The sequence below is a fragment of the Rhinolophus sinicus genome, chromosome 3 (genome assembly GCF_057876585.1).
Source record: "Rhinolophus sinicus isolate RSI-liver-muscle chromosome 3, RSI-T2T, whole genome shotgun sequence".
Classification (NCBI taxonomy): domain Eukaryota; kingdom Metazoa; phylum Chordata; class Mammalia; order Chiroptera; family Rhinolophidae; genus Rhinolophus; species Rhinolophus sinicus.
In genome coordinates this window covers 67,143,921-67,169,514 of record NC_142503.1, presented here as the reverse complement: position 1 = coordinate 67,169,514, position 25,594 = coordinate 67,143,921, and the positions used below count along the sequence as shown (strand labels likewise).

At 35.2% G+C, this 25,594-nt stretch overlaps 1 protein-coding gene across 1 annotated transcript in view; it reads right to left on the bottom strand.

Annotated features, from left to right (window-relative positions):
- Positions 1–12,123: 12,123 nt before the first annotated feature.
- The window catches only part of FAM174A (family with sequence similarity 174 member A), a 30,220-nt gene continuing 16,749 nt past the window's right edge, over positions 12,124–25,594 (bottom strand). The window contains exon 3 of the mRNA XM_019727926.3: positions 12,124–12,690. Coding sequence (XP_019583485.2) covers positions 12,687–12,690 — 4 coding nt within the window. The 3' untranslated portion in view covers positions 12,124–12,686. The remainder of the gene's footprint in view (positions 12,691–25,594) is intronic.

Here is a 25,594-nt window from a genome sequence, read left to right as displayed (position 1 = left end):
CTTTGTGAAGCAAACTATATACACTGACAAAAGCTGTACTGTTGGAAAAAGTGGAGATTGATCAGAATGTTGGCTAGCACAGGCTCTATTGTCACCTTTAGGAAAATCTACAAGAGCTAGGTGAACCCAGGTAAGAGGTAGAAAGCTTGCAAACACAGATGGGAGGAAATGCCACTTTGGTAAAAGAAGTACTCTCTCCCTACAGTCTGATATCAATATTACTAGAGAATCCTCTAATTTGGAGCCTTAGAAGGTTAAAAAATAAAAATACATTTCAGACCCTAAATAGAAGCCACTGAGAGGGCAGCAAAACCAGCAACCGCAGGAAGAGGTAAACTGGTAGGCAAATGTGGCCTGTCTGAAAGCAAAAATGAGATTAAGGGTTTGGCCTTCCCCCAAATATATTACTTTAATTATTGCAAGGTAACAACTATTAAGTTAAGGGAGGGAGAGTAGGAAGAATGTAAAGGCCTGTCAATAATGGGAATATTCCTGTTTGCACAAACCATCCTAGGGACTGGTTTGGTAAACTGGGATTTTTGAGGAGCACACTAACCATTTAACTTTCCCAGGCCACTGTTCTACCCTAGATCCTGAACTTTCCAGCCTCCCACCAGCCTTGCTCCCTTCAGATTGGCTAGCCCCCACCATCCAGACTGGCATATGCCAATAACTTAATCTATCCTGTTGCTACTGCTTCTCCTGACAGGGATTTTGTACAACTGGTTTTTGTATACTGACAAAGACTTAGGCTTTGAAAGCCAGAGGGCATTCTGTCCACAACCAAGGACTTCTGTTCATACGGAGTTTTGCTCCAATTGCAAGCTTTACATGCCTACCTGTCCCTAGTTTCGTTGTGCCACTAAATGTGTAGACAGTTTACCACCCCATAGATTCTCTTAATTCAATATATTCTGCAATATCTAAAAGGAAAGTAAAAATGTAAAATAAAATGAAAATTACCCATGAAGGAATAAAGAATATTTGAGGTTCAAAACTTTGACTAGATAAAATCTTTAGCTCCAGGATACAGTGACACCTACAGGACACTGACTAGACACGAGTAACCTACCAACATTCTGACACATTCTGACGGAGCTATATCATGACCAAACACCCAGTCTGGATTGCAAAATCTTGTGACTGTTATTGCTCCACTAAAAAATGTTACAAAGCAGTTCTCAGGTTCCCCAATAATCACAGACAATTGTTTTCGAACTGTATGAGAGCCTGAAGTATCCTATCTGTGCAGCCTCTCAGAAGGCAGAGTCATGGGCGAATGGCTGACCCAGAGCTTACTCCACTGCTAGTTCTGGGCGTCCTTGCTATTCCTGATCAGCAGGATTTGAAAATTGCTATGAATGCTATTTCTCTTTATTTTCTCAATCCCCTCTTTTCTCAAATGGAAGTTTTCATTATAGTTAATCTATCTTTGCCAACACTGTGCTTGTTTTGGACACAGATAAACTTGTTTTGGACACAGTTAAACTTCCAGAGAACCAGGAGCTACAAGTGGTCCTACTGGTGAGATTACCCATCATCAAGATTACACCCCTTGAACTTTGAGATGTATGCAGTAACTTGAATAGAATTTGAGATGTTTCCACTGGGGGCAAAAAAGTGGTTATATTCTACTGTTTGGAAGAATGGTGTATATAGAATGTTAAATAGCCAAGGTATGGACAACAGCAAATGTTAGTCTCCTACCAAATACCCATTCCCTTCTTTCTCATTAAGGGAACTCCTATTTTTTTTGTGTGGGTTGGCAATAAACCCAGAAACAAACAAACAAACAAACAAACAAACAAAAAACACAAAAAAAACTTCCTAGTCTCTGTACTGTTCCCTTAACAAACTCTGAAAGAACTCTGACTAATGAGAAAAGTTGAAGTGTGCTCAGGATTTCTGGAAAATTTTACTTTCCTGGTGTGGTAAATAATCTCCAAAGATGGCCACCACAAATTCCTTCCTTTTCTTTACATGCATGTTGCTTAACATATCAAAAAGTAGAGTCCAATTCTTTTCATGAATCTGGAAATACCTTAGTGAATGATTTGACTGATACGATATAGCAGAAGTTATATTCAGTAACTTTTGAAACCAGATCATATGAAACCTTTTAGTGGCAAAAAGTTTAGTGATAACATGCTGCAGTGAAAAATAGAAAATAGTCCTAATGAACTGATATATCAGGCTAAGGAGATTTCCAGGCAGAATGTTGAAAGTGTCAACTGTTTTCTGTCAGATGCATAGGATAAGATACAGGTGAAAAAATAAGCTTAAAAAACAAAACAAAGACAAGAAAACAAAACAAAACAAAATATTCAGTGTTTTATAGAATTTAGAGGAAAAAGAAAAGAGTTATGGTTTATTGGGCTCAGAAGTAGAACTATTTATCATCTTCAGTCTTTCCAGGCAGCAAACAGTTTCTCAAAATAAGAAATGGCCTGAGGGCAAAACTGAAACCCAGAGTATTTCCAGTAACACATAACAGGAGGGTAAAGTTCAGTTTAACAGTACATATGGAACACCTTTTACTGACACCTAAGAACATTTATGGCAGGGCCTCAACCAGACAAAACGGCTTCTATGAATATCTCGAGTATCTTACAGACTTTCTTAACTAGAAAATAGGGCTCCTAAGAATCTTAAGGATTTGACCCCACACCGTGAAGACTCTCAGCACAAAGTAGAAAGGAGCCTCTCTGGAGAAAAAAAAAAAAAAAAAAAAAAAAAAAAAAAAATTGTGGGTGGCTTTTGTCTAATGAAGTAAACCCCAATAAGACTGAACTGAAAGGGATAGAGGAGGTTTAAAATAAAATAAAACAAATAAAAATAAAAAAAGAGCTTCCAGGGGCTCCAACCTTTTTGAAGGCAGAAAGTAGGTGAAGAAAGCTACTCAGCAGCAAACACAGCCCATTTCTAAATGAAAAGAATATAACAGTTAGACCGTGGAGTCAGAATCCTAGAGGGCAGAGGCAAATGACACAGAGACTCATTCTTAGGGAGTACAACTCGACTCTAATCAAGGAAACTGGTGATTTGTGCTCAGCTAGACTTCAGACTTCCTGTGGATGAGTGAACATTATGTGCCTCCTGTCAGATCCCGCTCCTTTTTAAAATTGGAGGTTTTATTTATTTATTTTTTTCAAATTTCATACTCTTGGATCACCATTGTAATATTGAATGTGTTGACCAGATATCTTGCTGAGCTAATAGAGCTGATAAATTGTCTCTTTAGTTCAAAAATCTCCCATTAGAGAGAAATCATGCTTGAGCAACTACATCTGAAAAATTGGATCCTCACCTTCCCTGGAACCTGATTTAAATGACGAATCCTAGCTTTTAAACAAAAGCCATAATGGAATACAATTTGGGGAATAGTAGAAAGGGATTAGTCTATTTTGCATGTAGAAGGGGCATGCATACTTGTAGCCAGGGTGCAGCCTGTGGTAGGTAGACAGGCTCCAAAAATGACCACCACTGATTCTTTGCCTCCGTGTCCACATGCCGCTTTCTCACATGACAAGGTAGGTTCCTTCCCTTGAATCTGAATACACTTCAGTTATTTTCTTGACCAATAGAATGTGACAGAAGCAATATTCTCAAACATCTGAGAGCAGGTCATAAAAAGCCCTGCCACTTTTATTTTCAACACTCACTCCTATGACGTCCCCCAGCGCCATGCTGTGGGAAGCCAGCTATGTGTAGGCAATTCAAATGAGGCCCTAGCCAACAGCCAGCATCAACCCAACCACATGAGTGAGTCACTTTGACTTTCAGTTCTGGTAAACCTGCAGATGCCTGCAGTCCCAGATACAATCTTACTGCAATTACAGGAGTGATCCCAAGAACAGACAGGCAGTTAGCCTAGTCAATATACAACCATATATGATGACAATGAATTGTTTTAACCTACTAAGTGTTGAGGAAGTTTGACCTGAAATGGTAGATGGCAGGGACACCTGCTATCAGGACTATTTTTCTTCTGGTCTTTTCCTTCTTCCTTTTTCAAAAAGTCATGATGCCTGCATCTAGAACAGTCATCTTAAGATCATGAGGAAATATCAAGACATTTTAAGGGACTTTGACCTTGAAGGCTTTAAACTATAAAAGAAGCACTAGCAAGCACAAACTTCCTAACTTCAAGACATTAGAAGAAATAATCTCCTATTTGGGCTTTTGGTCACACACGACCATATAACCAAACTTACACTCCAGAGATGAGGTGGATACACAAAATGATACCATAAAGTATTGTACTTTGCTAAGCGGAGGCTGCTGTTCAGCTTTGACTTTTTTTTTTGGGGGGGTGGGGTGGGGGGGGAGAATCAGTCAAATGATTATAAAATTGCCAGAGTATAAAAGTAACAATCACATTAGCTGCTCACTGGGAACCCAAACATTTCGGATACCAAATTGAAGTAAACATTTCTCAGAGATCCTTAAAAAAAAAAAAAAAAAGAAAAGAAAAAGATACTGTGTGCTGTAGTATACAACTTACCCACCGCTAACAAGTTAAATATAACCTTATACTTCACAGCTATATATTTTATAACATCTCTCTTCAGTGAAAGCAGCATGCCAGACAGTCTAAAGCAATTCTACAAAATGAAAAGTAGTGAAGTTTTACAGCTGTTGGTAGTCTGAATTAATCAAAGAATAAAATTCAGAATCTAGAAGAATTGGTGGCCAGTGATTGCTATTACCAATGTTTATAAAAACTTTTTGCTAGTAAGCTTTCTGTATATCTGATAAACCCAGCAGTGCAAATATTGTATATAATTAAAGATGGACTCAAATGCTCCTATGGAGATGGAGTTAGCATCCTCTTACGGAAACTGAACAGCCTAAGTAGGAGATGTGCCTGGAGGGAAGACTAATTCAATCCAGACTGGCTGAGATAGCAGCCAGTAACACCTGATTTTCTTATAGAACATTTCTGTTCATTTCACAACAAAAATGGGCATATAGTTATGTGCCCAATAATTTTAACCTGGAAAAAAACTGGGTACTGCCAAAGTGCCCTCTTTGATTGTGTGTGTGTGTGTGTGTGTGTGTGTGTGTGTGTGTGTGTGAACAGAGTGTTGATTTGGATATAAGAGGTAAGGGAGATGCTAAGGAAGATTCATGATTTCTGGCTGGTATACTTGAATGACGGTTGATGCCCATCACTAGTCTGGGAATAAGGCCTAGTTTGGTGAGGATGGTCATTAATTTGAGGGATATATGGACCACCCATGTATGGGTGGGAAGTATATACAGAGGTTTGGATATACAGGTCTTAAGAGTCAGAAAATTGAAGGCAACACATTTGCGAGTGTTCTGCTGACTGGAATGGCTTTTCCCCTCAGCCTGACTAAACTGACAGGCTTCTTCCTACTGCAACATCCCTTACCTTTCTTTTTTTTTTTTTTTTTCCAATCATTTACTTTAGAAAACTTGTAAATGTAAATTATCTCTGTCCCTTTGAGATGTAAATCTTTTTTTTTTTAACTATAGTTTATTGGGGTGACAATTGTTAGTAAAGTTACATAGGTTTCAGGTGTACAATTCTGTATTACATCATCTATAAATCCCATTGTGTGTTCACCACCCAGAGTCAGTTCTCCTTCCATCATCATATATTTGATCCCCTTTACCCTCATCTCTCACCCCTCACCCCCCCTACCCTCTGGTAACCACTAAACTATTGTCTGTGTCTATGAGTTTTTGTTTCTTCATCTGTTTGTCTTGTTCCTTTGTTTTCAGTTTTATATACTATTTATCAGTGAAATCATATGGTTCCCGACTTTTTCTGTCTGACTTATTTCACTTAGCATACTAATCTCAAGATCCATCCATGTTGTCGCAAATGGCACTATTTCATCTTTTCTTATGACAAAATAATATTCCATTGTGTATATATACACCATATCTTCTTTATCCAATCATCTATCAAAGGATATTTTGGTTGTTTCCATGTCTTGTTCACCGTAAATAAAGCTGCAATGAATACTGGAGCACATATATCTTCACAGAAAAATGTTTTCAGATATTTTGGGTAGATACCCAGGAGAGGGATTGCTGGGTCATATGGTAATTCTATTCTTAATTTTTTGAGGAGCCTCCACACTGCCTTCCATAGCAGCTGCACCAATCTGCATTCCCACCAACAGTGTATGAGGGTTCCTTTTTCTCCACAGTCTCTCCAACACTTGTTATTATTTGTCTTGTTGATGATAGCCATTCTGACTGGTGTGAGGTGATATCTCATTGTGATTTTTACTTACATTTCTCTGATGATTAGTGATGTTAAGCATTTTTTCATATGTCTATTGGCCATTTGTATGTCGTCTTTGGAGAAATCTCTCATCAAAAAAAGTCCTCTGCCTATTTTTTAATTGGATTGTATGTTGTTGTTGTTGTTGTTGAGTTGTATGAGTTCCTTATATATTTCAGACATAGTCCCTTATCGGAGGTGTTGTTTGCAAATATCTTCTCCCATTTGGTTGGTTGCCTCTTTATTTTGTAAATATTTTTAAAAACATCTTGACAGTTTCACAATCCAGGAATGTCTTTCTTAGGGACCTGGAATCATCTTTTGGAAGCATGAATGAATTTTAAGGGAGCTAGTACCCTTATCTCTCAGCTGTTATGGGAGAGTAAGAGCCTAACTTTGACAGGACCAAATTGCAAAACTATCTCTTATCATAAAGATATGAGTTTATTTTTCCTTTGGATCAAGACAACTAGAAAACATAGATGGCCCTAACATCTTCTTCCCAACTAGCTCACCCCAGTACTTAAAAACCCTTCTGCTCTTTGTTACAGTGGAATTGAGGTTAAATTCAGTTCTGGCCTCTCTCCACTACTATAATAGCCTTGAATAAACTCTTAATTGCCTGTTTAATTTTGCCTAGTGCAATTTTTACTTTGACACTGTCTATATATAATAAATGAAGTCATGAGTAATTATTCCTAGGGAGAGATCAGAGTGTAAAGAGGAGAAACCAAAAAGTAGAGAGAGCTACAAATAGAAGAGGAAAAGCAAACAAGAAGATATCAGAGAAGCCAAGGAGAGTGATTCTTTTTATAGACTATTTTGGGAAAGGCTGCCTTAGATGCTATTAAAATTCATCCATCAGTTCATATAAATCAGTAGATGGCTGTATATAAACAGGATTATTTTGCTTTCCTGTGAAATTAGTTTTACTGAACTATAATGGAGTGTGATGTCAGGCGTTTACATTAAAAGACCTTATAAGAAAGATGTGCATGATATACTTTGTGGGTTCACTGTCAAGATGTTGAGAAAAGTGTTCACTGGTATACACTACTGTATACCAGACCTCCATTATGTTACTCCTTGAAAACCTAGTAAAAGAAATTTCCCTCTGGTCTCTGTACTAGTAATAACTGAAAAACTTTGCCTCTCTCTTGAGTGACACTTCTGACACAATTAGAGCAAGTGTATGAAATTTCATAGCATAGATGTGAGACAATAAAATCATAGTATGACTTTATTTCCCTACCTTTTATATACCTGTGCTTCAATTTCCTCACCTCTTCAAAATGATTCTATCTGTTCATTGTATGTACATTTATAAACAACCTTATCCTTTGGGAAATAAGCCAAAATTTACATTAGTAAAATTAAATTTCCTGAACTTACATTCAACAGGCCATTCTGCTACTACTAGTTGTTGGATTTGGGGCAAATCCTTTAATCTTTCTCAGCCTCAGTACCCTTAGCTGCAAAATGAGGATAATCATCTTCCCCTCAAAGAGTTAGTATGAGGATTGAATGAATTAACGAATCTAAAGCATTTAGTACATCAGTGTTCAATTAGCCTGAATTATTAGTTACATGTGGAGAACATGTGAAAAAAGAAATCCTGAAGATAACTAAGTTGAGGAAAGTGATGGAACCAGAAAACAGCATAAGGTTAGACCTGAAGCTCTGCTCTTAATCATGATGTGGTTAATCCTCAGACTGGCAGACGATCTCATTCTGAGGTTACAACTGGGTCACTGGTGGAGCTTGTCTAAGGATACAGATACTTAGGCCACTCCCTATGCCAATATAACGTGAGTGTGGGAACAGCACACATATATACTTTTTTTTTTTTTAATTTCCATAGACTAGGAACCATCACATTTCCTGCAGAAAAGAAATATTTTGCTCCTCATTATGTCTATGAAGAGTCTCTTTGGTCCTGCTAACAGTTTCGGGTTTCAGGTCCCCAGATGTAATTGTTTTTGATACCATATAAATAAAACTGTACAGATATCCAGAGTAGGTGCTTTTGCTGGGAATATTGTTCAGTATCTTGATAGGTAACTAATTCAGGAGGAATAAGCAGATCCCAGCGCATGTGAGAAATAAGCTCAATTAACCTACCCCTATCTGGCAATGTCTATTTTACCACAGAGAGTCGGGAAATACCGTCAAATAAAAATTAACATATCTTAAAAATAGAAATTGAAATCTATTAGAAAGGACAAGACAAAGAATTGGAATGATTACTTTTGGAGCCTAGCTTGCCATATTCTAAGAAAAAATTACCCACAGAAATATCCAGAGTTTGTCTTTTCGGAAAGATCGTACCTGTTGATTTTACTTCAGATACTAGGATTTCTTAAATCCATAGCTCCGTGATGTATCGCAAATATGAGTAAGCCAAAGGCAACTAATCAAAGATCTCAAGTCTGTCATTTGGAAATCTGCAGGCTTCCTAGGCCTCCCTGACTAAATAGGTAATAGTCTATTTAAAATTTAACTGATTTATTCAGAAGCTATTGTTCCATGAGAAACTTACTAGTTAAAATATAGTTGGAAAATTGGTCTGAGGGTCCAGTTAGGAGAAGGTTCAAAGAGGTATTTTTTTGAGAGGCTGTAGGAGGCACTATGTAACCAGTTGCAAAAAAAGGGGAAAAAGGTAGAAAAGGTAAGACCCTGTATGGATGAACTAACAAAAGATTCAGTGGGGAAAATGCATAAAACAAGTTTGAAGCTTAAGGGTTGCCATCCTTCCTTTTTTGGAGATAAAGTATTAAATCAAAACAAAACAAAACAAACAAACAAACAAAAAAAGCAAAAACAAAACTGTCTGAGGTGCACTCTATGTCAAGAACTTTCTTCAGATAAGAGGGTGAGCAGAACCAAAGGATGAAATGAACTCCTAACCCCTTTTAGGTAATAACAGGTGTGGGCCTACATTGCCTCTAAAAGTACCCTGAAAGATTAAGGGAAATAACTATCAGAGATGTTTTGCTTACTTGGCTTCAAACACCTATTTGCGAAAAACTACCTCATTTTGCCTTATCCTCGGTGATACGGCATGGTTACTGATGGAATTTGTGTAATAAGAATGGAGAGAAATCCAAATAAAAACAAATATTGATATACTGAGTCAGATACAAAAATAGAGCCAGAAGCTTGGCTATGGATCCTATACTGTGGTTCTACAATAAGATCTTCAAATGGAACATGCACCATTGATGGTTTCTCAACCAGCCACTCCATTGGATTATTGCACTACATTCTGCAGGAAATGTGATGGTTCCTAGTCTATGGAAATTTAATTTCTCTCCTTCTACATTTACCTCTTACCTTGTAACATGCTACTGTCATGGGCAGATAAAATATATTGAAAACTGTGGCTTTAAAACATTCAACTTCTGACGTAGGGGATGATACTATGAAATGAAAGGAAACATTAAACATCTTAGTAAATCAAGCATAGCATCTGTATTGAGAATAATTTCTGCTTGATTCTTATAAGTCACTGAAGGTAAAGCTGTTTATGAAAGCCATCCTTGAAAGCGGTGGGGTAGCCAGAGGAGTATTTAGGGAAATAGGTATACTGATCACCCATATTTATGGAATGGATTATTGCACTACATTCATCCCTTCAATCATTTTTCTTTTTTACCTCCCCACATGAGAGAAACAAACTATCTTTCCTTTCTTGCTTCATTTAGAAAGGTAAATTAGGTAAAACTATACTGAATAAGGGAAAATCAATAAAATTAGAACTAAAGTAGCAAAACAAAGAACATAAAAAAAGAGAGAGAAGGGGGAGAGAGAGGGCAGGTGATAAAATGTAATAGATTATATTCTTGGTAAGGCAACTAAACTCTCAAACCAGCTAGAAGCTGACAAGGTGCAGGCTGAGTACTCACCCCGCCCAAGGTTACCTACCTAATAAACCTGAGAAATTAGGAAGAAAGAACAACTTGATTTTCCAGCTCCATGTATGGTTGGTCAGAGCTTCCAGTTCATGTGTAGAACATCTATGAATTACTTCAAACTTATCCTTTCTCTCCATTTTCTCTTCTCCTGAACTAGAATGCAATTACTCCACTGATCTCTAATTCCTAGGTTAGGCTCTTACCAAAAAACACAGCCAAAAGGAAGTACAAAATGGGAAAGGAGAATAGCAACATGTTTTTACAACATCTAAGTTATCACCAGCCATTTTATAATGTCCACAGAGCTTTGTAGGCGAAAATCCTAACCATTTCTTCAGAATGTTTGTTAGATACCTAATGCAGCTAAAATTTGACATACTATCTGGAACTTAAATCAAGGTATGGCTTATGATGATTATAACGGTAGATTTGCAGTTCAAGAATGACTATGTGAAACTAATGAAATAAAAGCATTTTTAATCAGCATGCCAGAATTTCCATATTCAGTTGAAAAATATTACTTTTATAGTAGTCATCTAGAGAAACTGTATATTTCTAATAAAGTTGCCACCACTGCTTAAAACATTTTGGTAACATCTCCTTTAAAATCAATTGGAAGATCACTTATGAAAATTACCATTACTTTAAGTTATCTTAATAATTAAAATTCTTATTCTTCAGCAGATTTGATTCTTATTTCCATTTAGTGTTAACACAAAAGTCAGTTTAAATAACAGCAGTTATTAAAGGAATGATCATTATTTCTAAGATATTATAGTATATGATTTACAAATATCACTAAATGGTAGGTATGGGGCTACATTTAATCAAAAAAATGTGTTCTTTTTAAATAACATTTTAAAATGAGGAAACTTCATATAAGAAATCTAGTCTTGGCATCTCTTGAAAATAAAAACTAAAATATTTAGCAATACTGGGCAAGTATTTCCTTGTAGCAGCAATTACTGGGAGCTGAACAGCGTTGATCCCTTTAGAAGAGGAGATGTATTTCACTTAGTCCCTGCTTACACAATATACACAAATACACTGACATCAAGGGACTTGACTCTTGGCAGAAAGCCTGTCAGCACAAAGGTAAGACTAAGTCGGCATTCTGGGTGGCCACATACTCCAACTTACCTCATTGCTAGAGGATTACCTATCTTTGCCTTGTGGAACTCTGAAGTGGCCTTAGGGTTTCTTTTGACCAATAAAATGTAGAAGCAAATTAAATATATCACTTTAGGGCAGAAACTTATGAACTAGCACGCAGTTCACCATGTCTGGACATTCAGCTATGAGGCAATATTACAGGCAGAGGTTTCTCCACCAGCTTAGGTTGGCTCTGGAGAAAACACAAGGGAGAGCAGAATCACAGTCTATAACAAATGGGCAGCATGTGTGAGAAATAAGTTTTTGTTGTAACCCACTGATTAGGCTACCATCTGTAACTACTATACGATCTAGCCTATCCTGACTGATACACACTCATTTAAATGACCGCCCTGGCCCCTGTAAGCAACTGAATTTGTGACCCATGCTTTTCCTATAAGTAAATTTTTAGAATGTGAAAAACTGAAGCTCAGTAAGGTTAAATGATTTGTTCAGAAATAACGAAGCCAGTCTCTGTATCCAGGTCTGTCTGATTCCATAGACTATGCATGTACTTTAATTTCTTGTTCTCCTACACCATAATATGACTGGAATGTTTTTGCCAATATTTTTCTTTCACAATACTGTAAATAAATAAATAAAATGGCTGTGAAATTCAATAGCTTCTCAAATATCTAATCAAAGTAGGTATCTTAACAAGGAATTTGCTAAAATACAATAACCCTTTTTTGACAAATTTTTCTAGAAATCATACAAAATATGTAAGTTAATATATAATTCTATATAGTGTTTGAGTTTGTTTTGTAAACACATTCTGTCTGTACCACTTTAAAATAATTTTAAATCATATTTATTGTTTTGCATACAACTCAGACATTTATTAGTATTTAAAAAAAAAACAAAAAGCAAAGTGATAAATTTGACTTCTTTTCCCCACAAAAATGGGAAGTATATCTTGGTAAAGGAATTTTAAAATTATTTTTACATACCAGTTAGTTGCTGGAATTTATAGTTCCGGGAAAAAAAAAAAATATAATTAACCAGAAAAAAGAAAACAACAAAACATTATCTGACTAGTATATAAAACACTTTACAATAATATGGTAAGCAAAAAATAAAACTGATCAGTAAACACTGCTTTAAAGTAATTTTCAAACAGATTTCTATTATAGTACAGTTTACTGCCAATAACTCTAAGCCCATTAAGAACACTTCTATACATACAAAGATATAGCAAATGATAACAGTACTTACTGAAACAACAAATTAAAGGTTGTCATAATATATGTAACTTAAATACCCCCCCCCAATTGATAAAGTGGCTTCTTATTCCTTAAACATAGAAATTCTGCTCTTCAATGTAGAAAGATGAAATCCTCTCATCAAAAGGCACATTCTTATCTGCAAGAAAAAAAATATAAATGTTCATCCTGGAACAAATTTAAACACATTTAAAAATATTCCTTAAGATTTGGAGTGGCAAGAAGATAATGAAAGTATTTAGTCTAAGGGAATTAACAGTGAATGGCACAGATAAAACACATGATTACTTTGTCTTTATTAATTATATCAGATACCATCTTTTAAATTATAATTCTAACTTTTCAAAGGGATTCTACATGTAACTAGTGTGGGTAGTTAGACTATTTCAAAGTCACACTAAAGTGATACCCGCACATAATATTCATAAATGACTTTCATTAACAAGTATACAATATAGTTATCTGTTTCCCTAGTTTCTGTAAATATAAATCTTAACTGATCCTATTTCTAATTAATTGATTGAAGCTGTAGGCCTAGAAGTATGGTCTATGAAACAAACAAACAAAAATACTTCTAATATTTATAACACAATAACAGAATTTATCCATACAGAAGATAAGGTTTTCCATAAACATATACAATGGGGTAAGTTTGCCCATTTTCTTACTTTATTGACTAGTTTATGATAATACGAAGTTATAGCTTCATCACACACATTTTTATAGACCTTTATCCTAATTATATACCAGACTTTACTATCCAAACCATAGCTTCCAAGAAACTTCTCTTAATAAGAGCCATTAAAACAGAAAGCATTTAGTCAAACTGAAAGAATAGCCAAAGGTATGCAAATTTTACTAACTGAATACATCTTCCTTTGTAATCAACATTTAGAATTTCACGAAAGATATGTATAAGAATGAGCAATACTTTCTATCAACTTATTTTATCTAAACCTTTTGCAAGCAATCTATAATAGATCTCTAAATGATCATTAGATTTGTATAAGCTCATGACTTTTAATATATTTTAATTTGAGGGTAAATTTAAGCTTTTTAAAAAAGATATTGAAAGTCGTTAAAAAACAGTAACACTTCGTCCTCATTTTATACAACCCTTGTCCTTTCCATGCATAAAACACTTAATCATGTTGATAATGAATTGTGGACTATGAAAAAATAAATCAGTGAAATCAAAATGGCAGTTTCATTTAGCAGAATAAGAACATAAACTCACAGGCACTTAATCCAACTCTATCATTATATAGCCTTTTGAACTTGGACTTCTTACGAGAACCTAAGAAATGTTTAGCAATGGAACTGTAAGATGTTTTGTGGTCGAGAAGTATCTAGTACATGAAGAATCTCCTAATGTAGCTTCAGAAATGCATTTGGAAATTCAAAATCAATCTCAAAACATGTGCATGTGCATAACTGTCTATTATGATACATTATATTACTTATCCAACATTTTCTTAAACCTATTTATGTTTCAGACTGTCCAAATTACTAGAGTGTTACACTCCTTGAGTTGGGATTTCCTCAATTTATCCCAGATGTTTTCACCCTAACACTTACTATGTGCTACGTGGAACACCCATTCTCTCATCCTTCCCTGGCAGGACTAAACTATAGACCAAACAATACTGAAGAAAACATTCTTTCTCTGAAGCCCGATAAGAAATATTTTTAGCCTATTAAGAATCAAACCCATCAGCCTCCAGCCTTAAACCTGGTCTCCACTGTATCTTCTTAATTCAAATAATGAAACGCCATCTGCCTACCTAGTCCTCATCGCCAGTGGGAGCCCTCAGGTCCTCTTGGACTACTTCTCAGGCCCTACACTCTGCGGGAGTACTATTATCTTATCAAGTGTTCTCATTTCCCGCCTCTCCTAAGCTGGCCAATACTTCTGTTTTGACGCCTCTCAACTGAACAACTGAAACAACTTCAAAATACTGGACCTTAGTTCTTCCCAACTCTAATTCATCTTTTACCAAGTTACCAAAATCACTTTCCTAGAACGTGAATTTTATGGTATTTACTCCTTCGCTCCAAAGCAGCTGACGATTTATGACCATTTTCATAAATAGTAAAATCCAAATCCTTAATATGTTGTTTTTTAACACTCTCTTTTTGATTTGGTCCCAAATCTGACTGATTTTCTACGATCCTAGCACATATCCTGTGTTCTATAGAGACTCACCAACATACACACACTCTTTACAGGGCATCCTTTGGCTCATGTTTTCAACTTTGCTTGAAATGAAGCTTTCTCCCCTTTCATATGTCTCTTATTTGAATATCTAACATATATTTTTAAAATAACTACAACTCAAGTATCACCTGCTCAGTGAAATCTCCTATATTGCTATCCCTAACTCAGTTTCTCAGAGATCCCACTGGAAGTTTGACAGATGTGGAGCATGAGCATGGCATGGTGAAAATAACCAAGGATTCCTGCTGTCTGGAGAGGAAATACAGAAGTTGTAAAAGGTGGACTGGAAGATTCAGGGAAGTTGGAGACAGAACCAGGAGTACATAGTATAGTCTGTATGGACTATTAACAAGAGGCTCTTTGGGTGGAAGTGGCAGGGATAGAGGCTAAAGCCCCCAAATCAAGCAGGACCGCAAGTACACCGTCTCCTGGGGAAAGGACTATATTTCATAGCTTCTAAAACACACAGTTTATTAACAAAGATGTTATATTAACATCTTTGGTGCATCTTTGATGCATCTTCCAATGATGATATCTTAGAGCTGTTGTCAGGTGGTAGTTCTTACACAGTTGCCATTGCCTATGTGTGTACAAAATTGGCAAAGCTCTTTGTATTGTTGTCACTTCAATTGAGTTATATGCATTGTTAGTATTATAAAGAATGGGTTTAATGATGTTTAAAATGCCTTCAAAAAGTAATCTCATGAAGCAGCACTGAAGCAAAAGTCATCATATATGTAGAAAGGGATGAAAAAGAATAGTAGGCTTTAAGTTATATCAGTAAGCAAATGTTTGTCACTGGTACAGTGGGGTGAATTCTATATTTTTGTCAAGAAACAACGTCTTTTAAAAATGGGAAGACATTCCAGGTAGACAAAACTCTGCTAATTTCTGTTCTGAGAAACTATTACACACCAAAAAAATGCATTTGATGGTGGAAGAAATTGCCTTTTTTTTTTTTTAGAAGGGATAAAAAAATGTAGAAATACTGAGAGGCTGGTGTGTATGATTCCTGCATTAGGTAAACTATAATTATATTATTTCATAATTAAATTGACAGCATTTTTTTTTCTTAGTTTTACAGCTTAATAGTGTCATGGATTAAATGAATAATGGTGCAAATCTCCATAGAACTTAGGTCAACTTGGAGTGAAGGGAGGGGGAAAAGGATTATGGAGAATCTTTAATTATGGTGTTTAAATCTTGAACTGACAATGTTTATACTGGAGATAACTACTGAAATTGAGAAGTTTAGGTTCTTCATCATTAGAATTCAAGATGTAAAGAAATTAAGAATGTTACATCCTTGCTCAATCACATTCTATGATAGTGACATACAGAACCAGTACAACAGACCTATTTCAAATACATAGTCACATGAGAAAACAGACATAGGTAACCTCAACATTTAATGCCTTGATGACTTCCAGTGTATTTAAAATAGGGTATGCAATACATTGGGTTATGTGTGCTACTGAGTTTAATAGTTATATATATATATATATATATATATATATATATATATATATATATATATATATATATTTTAAATGATATTCATTCATTTAATCACTAACATATATTGAACTTTCATTATCAGCCAGAAATATCGCTTGATACTGGCAAGGATAGTGATGACAAAAAAGAAACAAAGAAGAAAATAATAAACATAATTCCCCGCTCTCTCATTACAGAACCACAACTAAAAACCTAGAAATCACTCAAAGGACGAAAAACTTTGGTCTTTGAAAGGAAGTCTGAATTCTAGTACTATCTTGGTCAGTTATTCACTGGATGCTCTCAAGTCCATTTTCTTCAAAGGCAGATGAAACAGTTTCCAAAAGAATATTAAGGATGTCTTTTTATGGAAGATGAAAACAGACAACCATTACAGGGCCCCAAAGCTGGGAAACAGTTTAGAGATGCAATCCAATCACATTATTTGACAGGTAACTTGTTAAGGAGGAAGAGTCAATATTCAAGGGACTAGAGTAAAGTTATTCAGTTGTCAGGGACAGAAGCTCAAGAAGCACTGAGTCTACATAATCATATTCTGGTGCTCCTTATTTTACCAAGACTTCTGAATCATGAAGGTTTAGTCACTGAAATCTAAAGATTAGATCAGATGTCAAATGCTCTCCTGTTAGACCACTTACAGAATTCCCACTGTACTAAACAAACAAACAAAAAAACCTACTCTGGTATGACAATAGATTCCTACTCCTAAAAACAAACAATCACAACATACTCTTGGCATGCTATGTTCTATCCTATAATCCTATCGTCCTGAATACTTCTTGCTTCTCTGCAAAGCTGCTACTCATGAACTACAAATTCCTCAAAATTCATGCCTTCATTCAGTGACCCCACCCAAACCCAAACACTCCTCTCTTGCCAGTTGCCAAGTTTAACCTTAGAAAATACTTTAAATAGCCAGGATGACATATATTATAAACTGTCTACTCAACATTTATTCTCTCTCCTTTCCGTTTGCTAATAAAAATATCAATTTTTGTCTTCCCTTCTTTTTCCTTCTCCTCCCCTCCACTACTCTCCCCCCCCCACTTTATTTGTTTGTTTGTTTATTTTTGGCGAGCTAAGGGTAGGGAGTGGGTCAAAGTCTTTTGGGAGGAAGAGGACAGTTGTGAGAAATTTTGAATTTCTGATAAAGACATAGACATAGGCATGGGTTCTTGCCTGTCACCCCCTTGTTGCTTGGAACATAGATGTGATGGATGAAAATATAGCAGCCATACAACCAGGATAAGACAAGCATGAGAAAAGGTTTGAGAACATTGCATAGAGGTAGACTCTGTCATCAAACAGCTATTGAATTGATGCCAGGAGCCAAATATTGCAGAATTATGATGCAAGAAAAACTTCTGAGTCTTTGTAATTCTAGGATCTCTATTACTTGTAGTAAACAGTAGTCAGACTTATAGAAGCAGGGAGTAGAAGGGGGATTGCCAGGAGCTGAGGGGAGAAATGGGGAGTTGTTATTCAACTGGTATAAAACTTTCAGTTATGCAAGATGACTAAGTTTTAGTGACTGTGTCTGGAGTTAACAATACTGCATTGTGCACCTAAAAATTGAAGAGACTAGATCTCATGTTAAATACCCCATCCAAAAAAAAAAAAAAAAAAAAAAAAATTGCCATACTTTTCTATGTGTAGTATTAATAAATTTTATGGAAAGTTCCATTTTTTTCAAGCTTCAAGAATGTACTGTCTCTACACATTACATAATGATACAATAATTTTAAAAAGACATTATTTTCAAGGACAATTTAAAAGCCAACTTGGAAAATCTGAAACTATTAAAATGGCTATAAATCTAAATCAAGTCTGAGAGGAAAAACTGTTCTAGTGCAGGCAAGGACATTGTTACTTTTTGTTCATTTGAATAAATTTGCAAATACTAGATTCCGTTTTTTTTTTTCTTTCTCCCAGTTCTTTTTTTTCTCTCTTTTTTTAAGAAGATATAATATCTGTGGATTTTAGAGAATGAACTTTATCGGAGAGAAGCACTGGGAAAGGTGCTTCATAATTGTGTTTAGGACTTTTCCTGTCTATAAACTTGAGGTCCTCATTCCTGTATTATCCTAACCCCATTCACATAAACCAACCTTACGGGTTGTTATGCTCTGCCACCCATGTCCATCTATCCCACCATATTCCTTAAGAGAGTCTGCAATCCAAACAATCACAGCAGAACATAAGTCCTGAACCAAAGCAGTAGCATTTTATTAAAGGAATCAATTGTTACATGAACAGAAACTTGTAATTCAATTGTTGTATAAGAGTTTTCATTTAAGAGAATCAGTTTAAACTAGATCAAATATGTTTACTCTAAGTCTGTGCTGTCCAACACAATAGCCATTAGCCAAATCTAGCAATTTAAATTAAAATTTCAATTCGTTAAAATTCAATAAAATTAAGAATTCAGTTCCTCAGTCACACTAGTCACAGTTCAAATGTTCAATATCCACATATTGCTAGTGGCCATCAAATTAGACAGGACAACTCTAGACCATGCACTGGGATGAGAAAATAGCATTGCCAATCAGAATCTGATATTACACATCATTTGTTAAAATAATATACAAATGATTCATGTTAACCAATAAGCACATTGTGATGTCTAATTATTATTAATGGAGCAAGGTTATTTTCTTATAAGGCCCAATGTCCACATTGAATAAAGTAAAACAAACAAAGAAACTCCTACATGATAGGTTCTCTTTATTATCTATTTAAGTAATGAAAAAGACAGCATAGTTCCCTTTAAGTGGATAAAATACAGACTATCTCACTAGTAACACACCACTGGGTATACTAAAATACCAATTTCTATCTAAAATAAACATTTGAATAACCTTAGTGTTTATTGTGATAATACATTATGCTCTACGTTGAAAGTAGTGTTTGAGAAATTGGAACTATTTTCAAATTGATAACTGTTTAAATAAGATCTTCTTAATGAGAGTTTCTGGTTAAACACTTATATCAAATCTGCTTTCTGATTTGGCTATGCTGATGTTAATAACCAGAAAATATTTACTGGCCAAGTAACATTGAGTACAAATGTAATGAACACATACAATATTAAAATTAATGAGGCAGAACAGTGGTAGCTAAACAGCAAATTTAGTGTATTTTAAATTACATACTTGCCAAAAATTATTAGAATAGCCTTGAAGTGATAGAATTACTAGCTTTTAGAAGCTGCTATCAAGATTGTCAAAATGCCCTTTACCATTACAAAATAATAATAATTTTACTGTTCAGTAGAAATCAAACAGAATAGCAAGAAGGTATTGTTACTATTTGTTGTTTTATGTTATAAAGCATTGTTTTAAACTGTGTTTTTGAGATGGGTTATAAATATTTGTTTCACATATTTTTTAATTATATTCAATATATAAAATATATTAAAATATATTCTCAGTATTTGATTTGAGAAAAATGAAGATAATTTTTAATCAGTATATGTTCTCAGATTCCTCATTCTAACCAAAAGGGCTGAAACATCCTACACAATAGTTAAAGAACTGATATTTGTTTTTGTTTTATAATTCTTTTGGGCAAAATGTCTCAGTAATTAAACAAAGAGATACTTCTAATATACAAAATTAAGGTATCAATAGTAAATTCAAGAGAAGTTATATTAACCAAGCTGCTTAAGTTATTTTTTTCCACATACTTACACATTTTTCCCAATCTGACCATATTAACCTCAATGCTTAAATTACTATAGTGGTAATGGTGGTTAACTACTCAATATCTATCAAACCCCAAAAGATAATTCTGAACTAATCATGGTACTTCCATTTTTCTTCCCAGGGTTTAGTTTAGCAATAATCACATGAGTAATGTGGTGGAAAATAAAAACAAGTAACAGTAAACAAGTCATTTCCAGAAAACAACTCGGTTAAGAGTTTCTGGGAAAATTTTTCTCATTTTTAAAGAAGAGGCACAAAAGAGCAAGGGTGTAACTTCCACCCACAGTTACCATTCTGGGTGTGATTATAGCATCTGCTGGTATTATTGTATTATCAGCCTAAAAATGAAGCTGACACATGAGGATGGGCAGAACCACGGGCATCACAGAGAAGAGAAGCCAGAGCCCTGATATACCCTACCTGGAGTCAGGCCCATCTCTGACACCCTTTTATATAAAATAATCAATTTCCTTTAGGAAATTTAGATTAAACCATATATTGGCAGTTCATATGATTCAATCTAACAGAAAGAAACAGTGAAAATAATTACCCCAAATCCTAACTCCCAACTACAATCATTAAATATTAAAAATGTGATGTATTAAAAGCCACATTAAAAACATCCCTCTCAGAAAGAGTTAATTACAAAAGGATAATTTCAGGCTCTGTTAAAATAGTAAGCAAGGAAATCCATTTTCCTCTCTGGAAATGACTTGCTTCCTGCTATTTTGAAAATGAAGAGGAACTAATTTTAAAAGCACTTAATGAAAGCAGTATCAGTAAGAGACGATCCGACAAGAATTGCCAGCAGTTATACTGTAGACTAATATGATTCTGCATTGTAGTTGACAAGGTAGGCAGATCAAAATATGTGCATTCCTCGTTTTTAGGGTCCTCATTTGAAAAGGAGTGATAGTGAGTGCTGGTATACGTGACAAAATGAATAAAATTTAAAATTATTCTCTTCATATGTATAAATCAAATAAATATTTTAAAAATGAAATGAGACTGAGGCAGGAAGAGACGCCTAAATAACTTATGAGCCTCAGTTTTCCTATCTTTAAAATGAAAGCAATAGGAAGTACTTTGCAAAACTTGTTTTGATTTCATAGTACATACATGCAAGAAGCCTAGCAGGCACATCCAGTACTACGCAAAGTAGGTATTTACTAACCAGTGACCGTTACAATCACTCCTTTTGTAGTTCTGTTACCCCACTCTGTCCAGGCTCCCCTTGGGCTGAGTAACCGGACCCCTGATGTTATCCTTCTAAAGACATTTACCACTATCACCCATTGGTTTATTTCTACCATTAATATGGCCATTCTGAGAAGCCCTTGGTAAAAGTCTTTTTTCAGAATCAAGACCTTGTAATACATTCTCCACTTATAAGTATTGATATTCCACCTTTATTGGAAAAAACAAATGTCATTAACCATCATTATCATTTGTTATTAAAATGAGTCATGATAAGATCGATATGCATCTCTCCCACAAGATAAATTTGAACTGTTGAATGAATTGATGGCATAACATATGTTTAATCTCTAATGCCAGCATCAGAAAATCAGAGAAAGTCCTGCTCATAGAATCAGCTTCAAATGAAGTAATGAAGTTTGGACTGCATATCTCATCACAGAAAATAATTTCTAAGCCACACAAGGTAATGTAAATGCTGACTGGGAAATACGGAGGAAATGCTGAAGTTGGAAAAAAACATTATTTTGCAACTATCATAGTGAAGATTAGATCAGGCATGAATCATGACAAATGAGTGCTAAACCTAGGGAGAAGTTTTAATGAGAAGTAGAATCTTTTCATGATTTAAAATGTCTCCTTGTTAGTTGCAAAGGGGGAAAAAAGCAGTAACATACTGGAGAAATTGGACAAAACCTTGAACAGGTGCACCAAATTACCAATGCTAATGATGGATAGATGGGAATCGTGTCTCTAGATATGAAATCCTGAGAAGGAAAAAGGATGGTCTATGCAATATTTCAACTAAAAATGTATAACCTGAATCCAATTATGAGAAAACACCAGAACATGAGGTAAATATAAAATGAGGGAGACGCATCCTTCTGTATGAGAGAGAAAGACCACACAAGAGAACAAATGAAGTAAAATGTTAATAGGTGAATCTATACAAAAGGAGAAAAAAAAAATCACAGGATATTCTTTGTACTATTTTTATTCTTATAACTTTTCTGAAGATTTGAAATTATTCCCAAACAAAAATTTGTTTTTAAAGTAACACATAAATATATGCTCTTCAAAGAAACAAAAATCAAACAACATAGAAGGATACAGAAACAACAGGGAAAATGAAAATGAACTGTCAACCTCCCATTCTCACCTTTTTCCCACTAGAAGCTAAACTTCACAATGTCAGGATTTTGTTTTTCTTTTTTCCTTTTTTTTCTTTTCTGTTTTGTTGCTCTAATGTGTCCCAAGCACCAAGACCAGTGCCTGAAACTAAACAATTGCTATATGAATAGCTGCTACATCACTCATTTATTGGATGGATGAAAGCATGAATGAATAGGAAAGCACAGTTAATAATTTGCTGTTTTTACTTTATGTAGACATATGTATATTAAAGCTTTTCTCTAAGATACTTAATGGGAATTATCATTGATAATTATTATAAGCATTACCTCTGAAACTTGCTTCTTCATTATTACCATTTCTCCCCTCCACACACTCCAAACACATTACCTAAATCTGGCTGATAATACCTTTCAAAGCCTCTTGGATAATTTACTCCTATTTCTCTTGCTGTCACTCTAGTGCCAGCCACCCCAGGTACTTGTACTATCTTCCTGGTTACCTAACTCCTATCTTACTCTTCTCCAATCCACTGCAGAGTAATCTTTGTTTCCCATCCTAAAATTTTCCAGTGGCTTTTCATAACTTGTAGAATATTTTTTAACTATTTAACATGGATCACGATGTGCCTTCTGATTCTTTGTGCTGCCTTACCCATCGTGCTTCCTTTCGGATTCAAAGCTCAAAAACCGTTCATTCACTCATTCATTTATTCTCCCACATGGTCATGTAGCATCTATTTAAGTTCTTTTAGTTCCTTAAATACTCTAGTCCCCCTTGCTTCTGATACTTTGTGCCTGCTGTTCTCTTTTCAACCCTCACCCCTATATTCACCTTTTATTTTGCTAATTTCTACTAATTTTTCAGGTCTCAATTTACATATCACTTCCAAGAGGCTTTTCTGGACCATTACTTTTTGGTTAAGTGTCCCATACCCCTGCTGTAAGTTTTTACACCACCTGTACTTATTCTTTCTCCATTTATGTAACTCTTATTAATGTCTAGCTACCGAATGGAAGGCAAGATTAATGAAAAGTGGGGCATAAATTAAAGATAACTATTAGAGAAAGGTCTGTGATGAGGCAGGATACAGAATAAAAGATGGCAACAGGTAATTTTATCTCATGGAAACTGTCCCTTCTTTATGCCCTCCCTTATCTTCCCTAGTTCTGTCCCTTTCTTTTCTGCTAGGCCATCCCCCTGCTACTACAAGAGGTATGATTCTATTAAGAAATCTGATTATGTGGTTGTATATACTCCCGACAAACAGCATCAATAGTGCTCCAATGAAAGCAAGGCAATAGCAAACTCCGTAGCAGATTACAAAACTCTGCACCTTTCCCTGTAAAAACCTTGCATCCGTGTCCTTCACAGCAGCTACTCTTCCCAACGTTGCATAAATACATGTGCACACAAAACAGGCTGCATTCTACACATGTCCTGTTGCATTACCTGACACACTACCTCTTTCACAACTACTGAACTTTGGTAGTTGCTTCTGCCTACAACAATCTTTGTCTCCAGTAAGCACACTTGAAACAGAATAACTGGGTTTCAAATTTAGTTCCTCTTTGAGAACCGTGACTTCCTAAGTTAGCAACTTCCTTTTTGTCTTCCCATTCTGTGTATGTACAGAAGAGGTACCTCATGTGCATTATTTTTTTGTTGTTGTTTTTTTTTACAAATACTACACTTTTTAAATATTATGAAAACTTTGCAAAAAATTAAAAGAAAATAAGAATTACATATATGTGAGACTCCACTTTCATCCTACTCAATGACCACCTTTTGGAGGGTGAGCCCAAGATGAGAGAAATGATGTGCCAGTCCCTCGTCAGTCTCAGTCTCCTACTGTATTTCACATTGTTCTGACTATGGTTCTAATATACAGATAAGTCTCCATTACACACAATGGCTCCGAAATGCATGCCAGCAACTTTGTCTGGTTCACAATAAAGAAACAGTCAACCACTGGCAATATTAGACTTAATGGGAATCGCACAATATTTGATAGGCAAATTAAGGGTTTTTCAGAAGGTATATTTGAAGATTCTAAAATTTTTTTGTAATACATTTTATTCACATTTGTTTTCTCCAAGACATTGAGTTGCTAATGAACAGATACAGTTGTTTTGGTCATGTTTTTATATCCAGTCTCTATACTATTCTAACTATACAACAGGCATTTCACGAATGTATTTTTATTAATTGAATGAATTACCAGTAACTCAAAGCTCATATAGACAAGACTTAACAAACACATTTTTTGTTGAGTCCTTTTTTTTTAAAATCCCAGATTTCTGCATTCTTTGCATTTGTACCTGATTCTGTCTGGAATTTAGTTTTTCTTCACCCAAATAATTATCCAATATGTCCTTCCCTATTGAGTGGAATCATACTGCCTTCTTTGCCCATTCATACGCACTGAAAGTAATTCTAAATTCATGTAATTTCACTTATCCAAACCTCTTAGGATAGGTTTTAACACTCAGTGAGACTAGATTGAGAACTGACATTATAGCTACACCATAGACTATTCATCCCACAATTTTGCCAGGAAGCACTATTTACAAGCAGAGTAACCCAGACTAAAACCAAAATATCTTCAAAATGCAAAAAGAAAATCAATTTAACTAATCTCTCTCTCTCTCTCTCTCTCACACACACACACACACACACACACACACACACACACACACTTAATATGTATTACTGGTATGCAACAGTTTAAAGAACAACTCTCCCATCATGGACTGGTAGAATCAAGATAGTTCAAATGGCCATATTACCTAAGGCAATATACAGATGTAATGCAATACCCATCAAAATCGCAATGGCATTTTTTCAGAGAAATACAAGAAAAAACTCATCAGATTTGTATGGAATAATCACGAAGACCCCAAATAGCCAAAGCAATTCTAAGAAAAAAGAACAATGCTGGAGGTATCACACTCCCTGATTTTAATTTGTACCACAAAGCAACAATAATCAAAACAGCACAGTATGGGCAGAAAAACAGACACACAAATCAATACAAGAGAACTGCAACCCAGAAATAAACCCTCATATATATGGACAGATAATTTTCGAAAAAGGTGCCAAAAACACACAATGGAGAAAAGAAAGCCTCTTCAAAAAATGGTGTTGGGAAAATTGGAAGACCATATGCAAAAGAATGAAACTAGACTGCTGGAAATAATACATTGCATAGAAAAAAGCATAGGTGTTACACTTATGGACCTTGGGTTCAGATAAGATTTTTATGAATTTGGCCT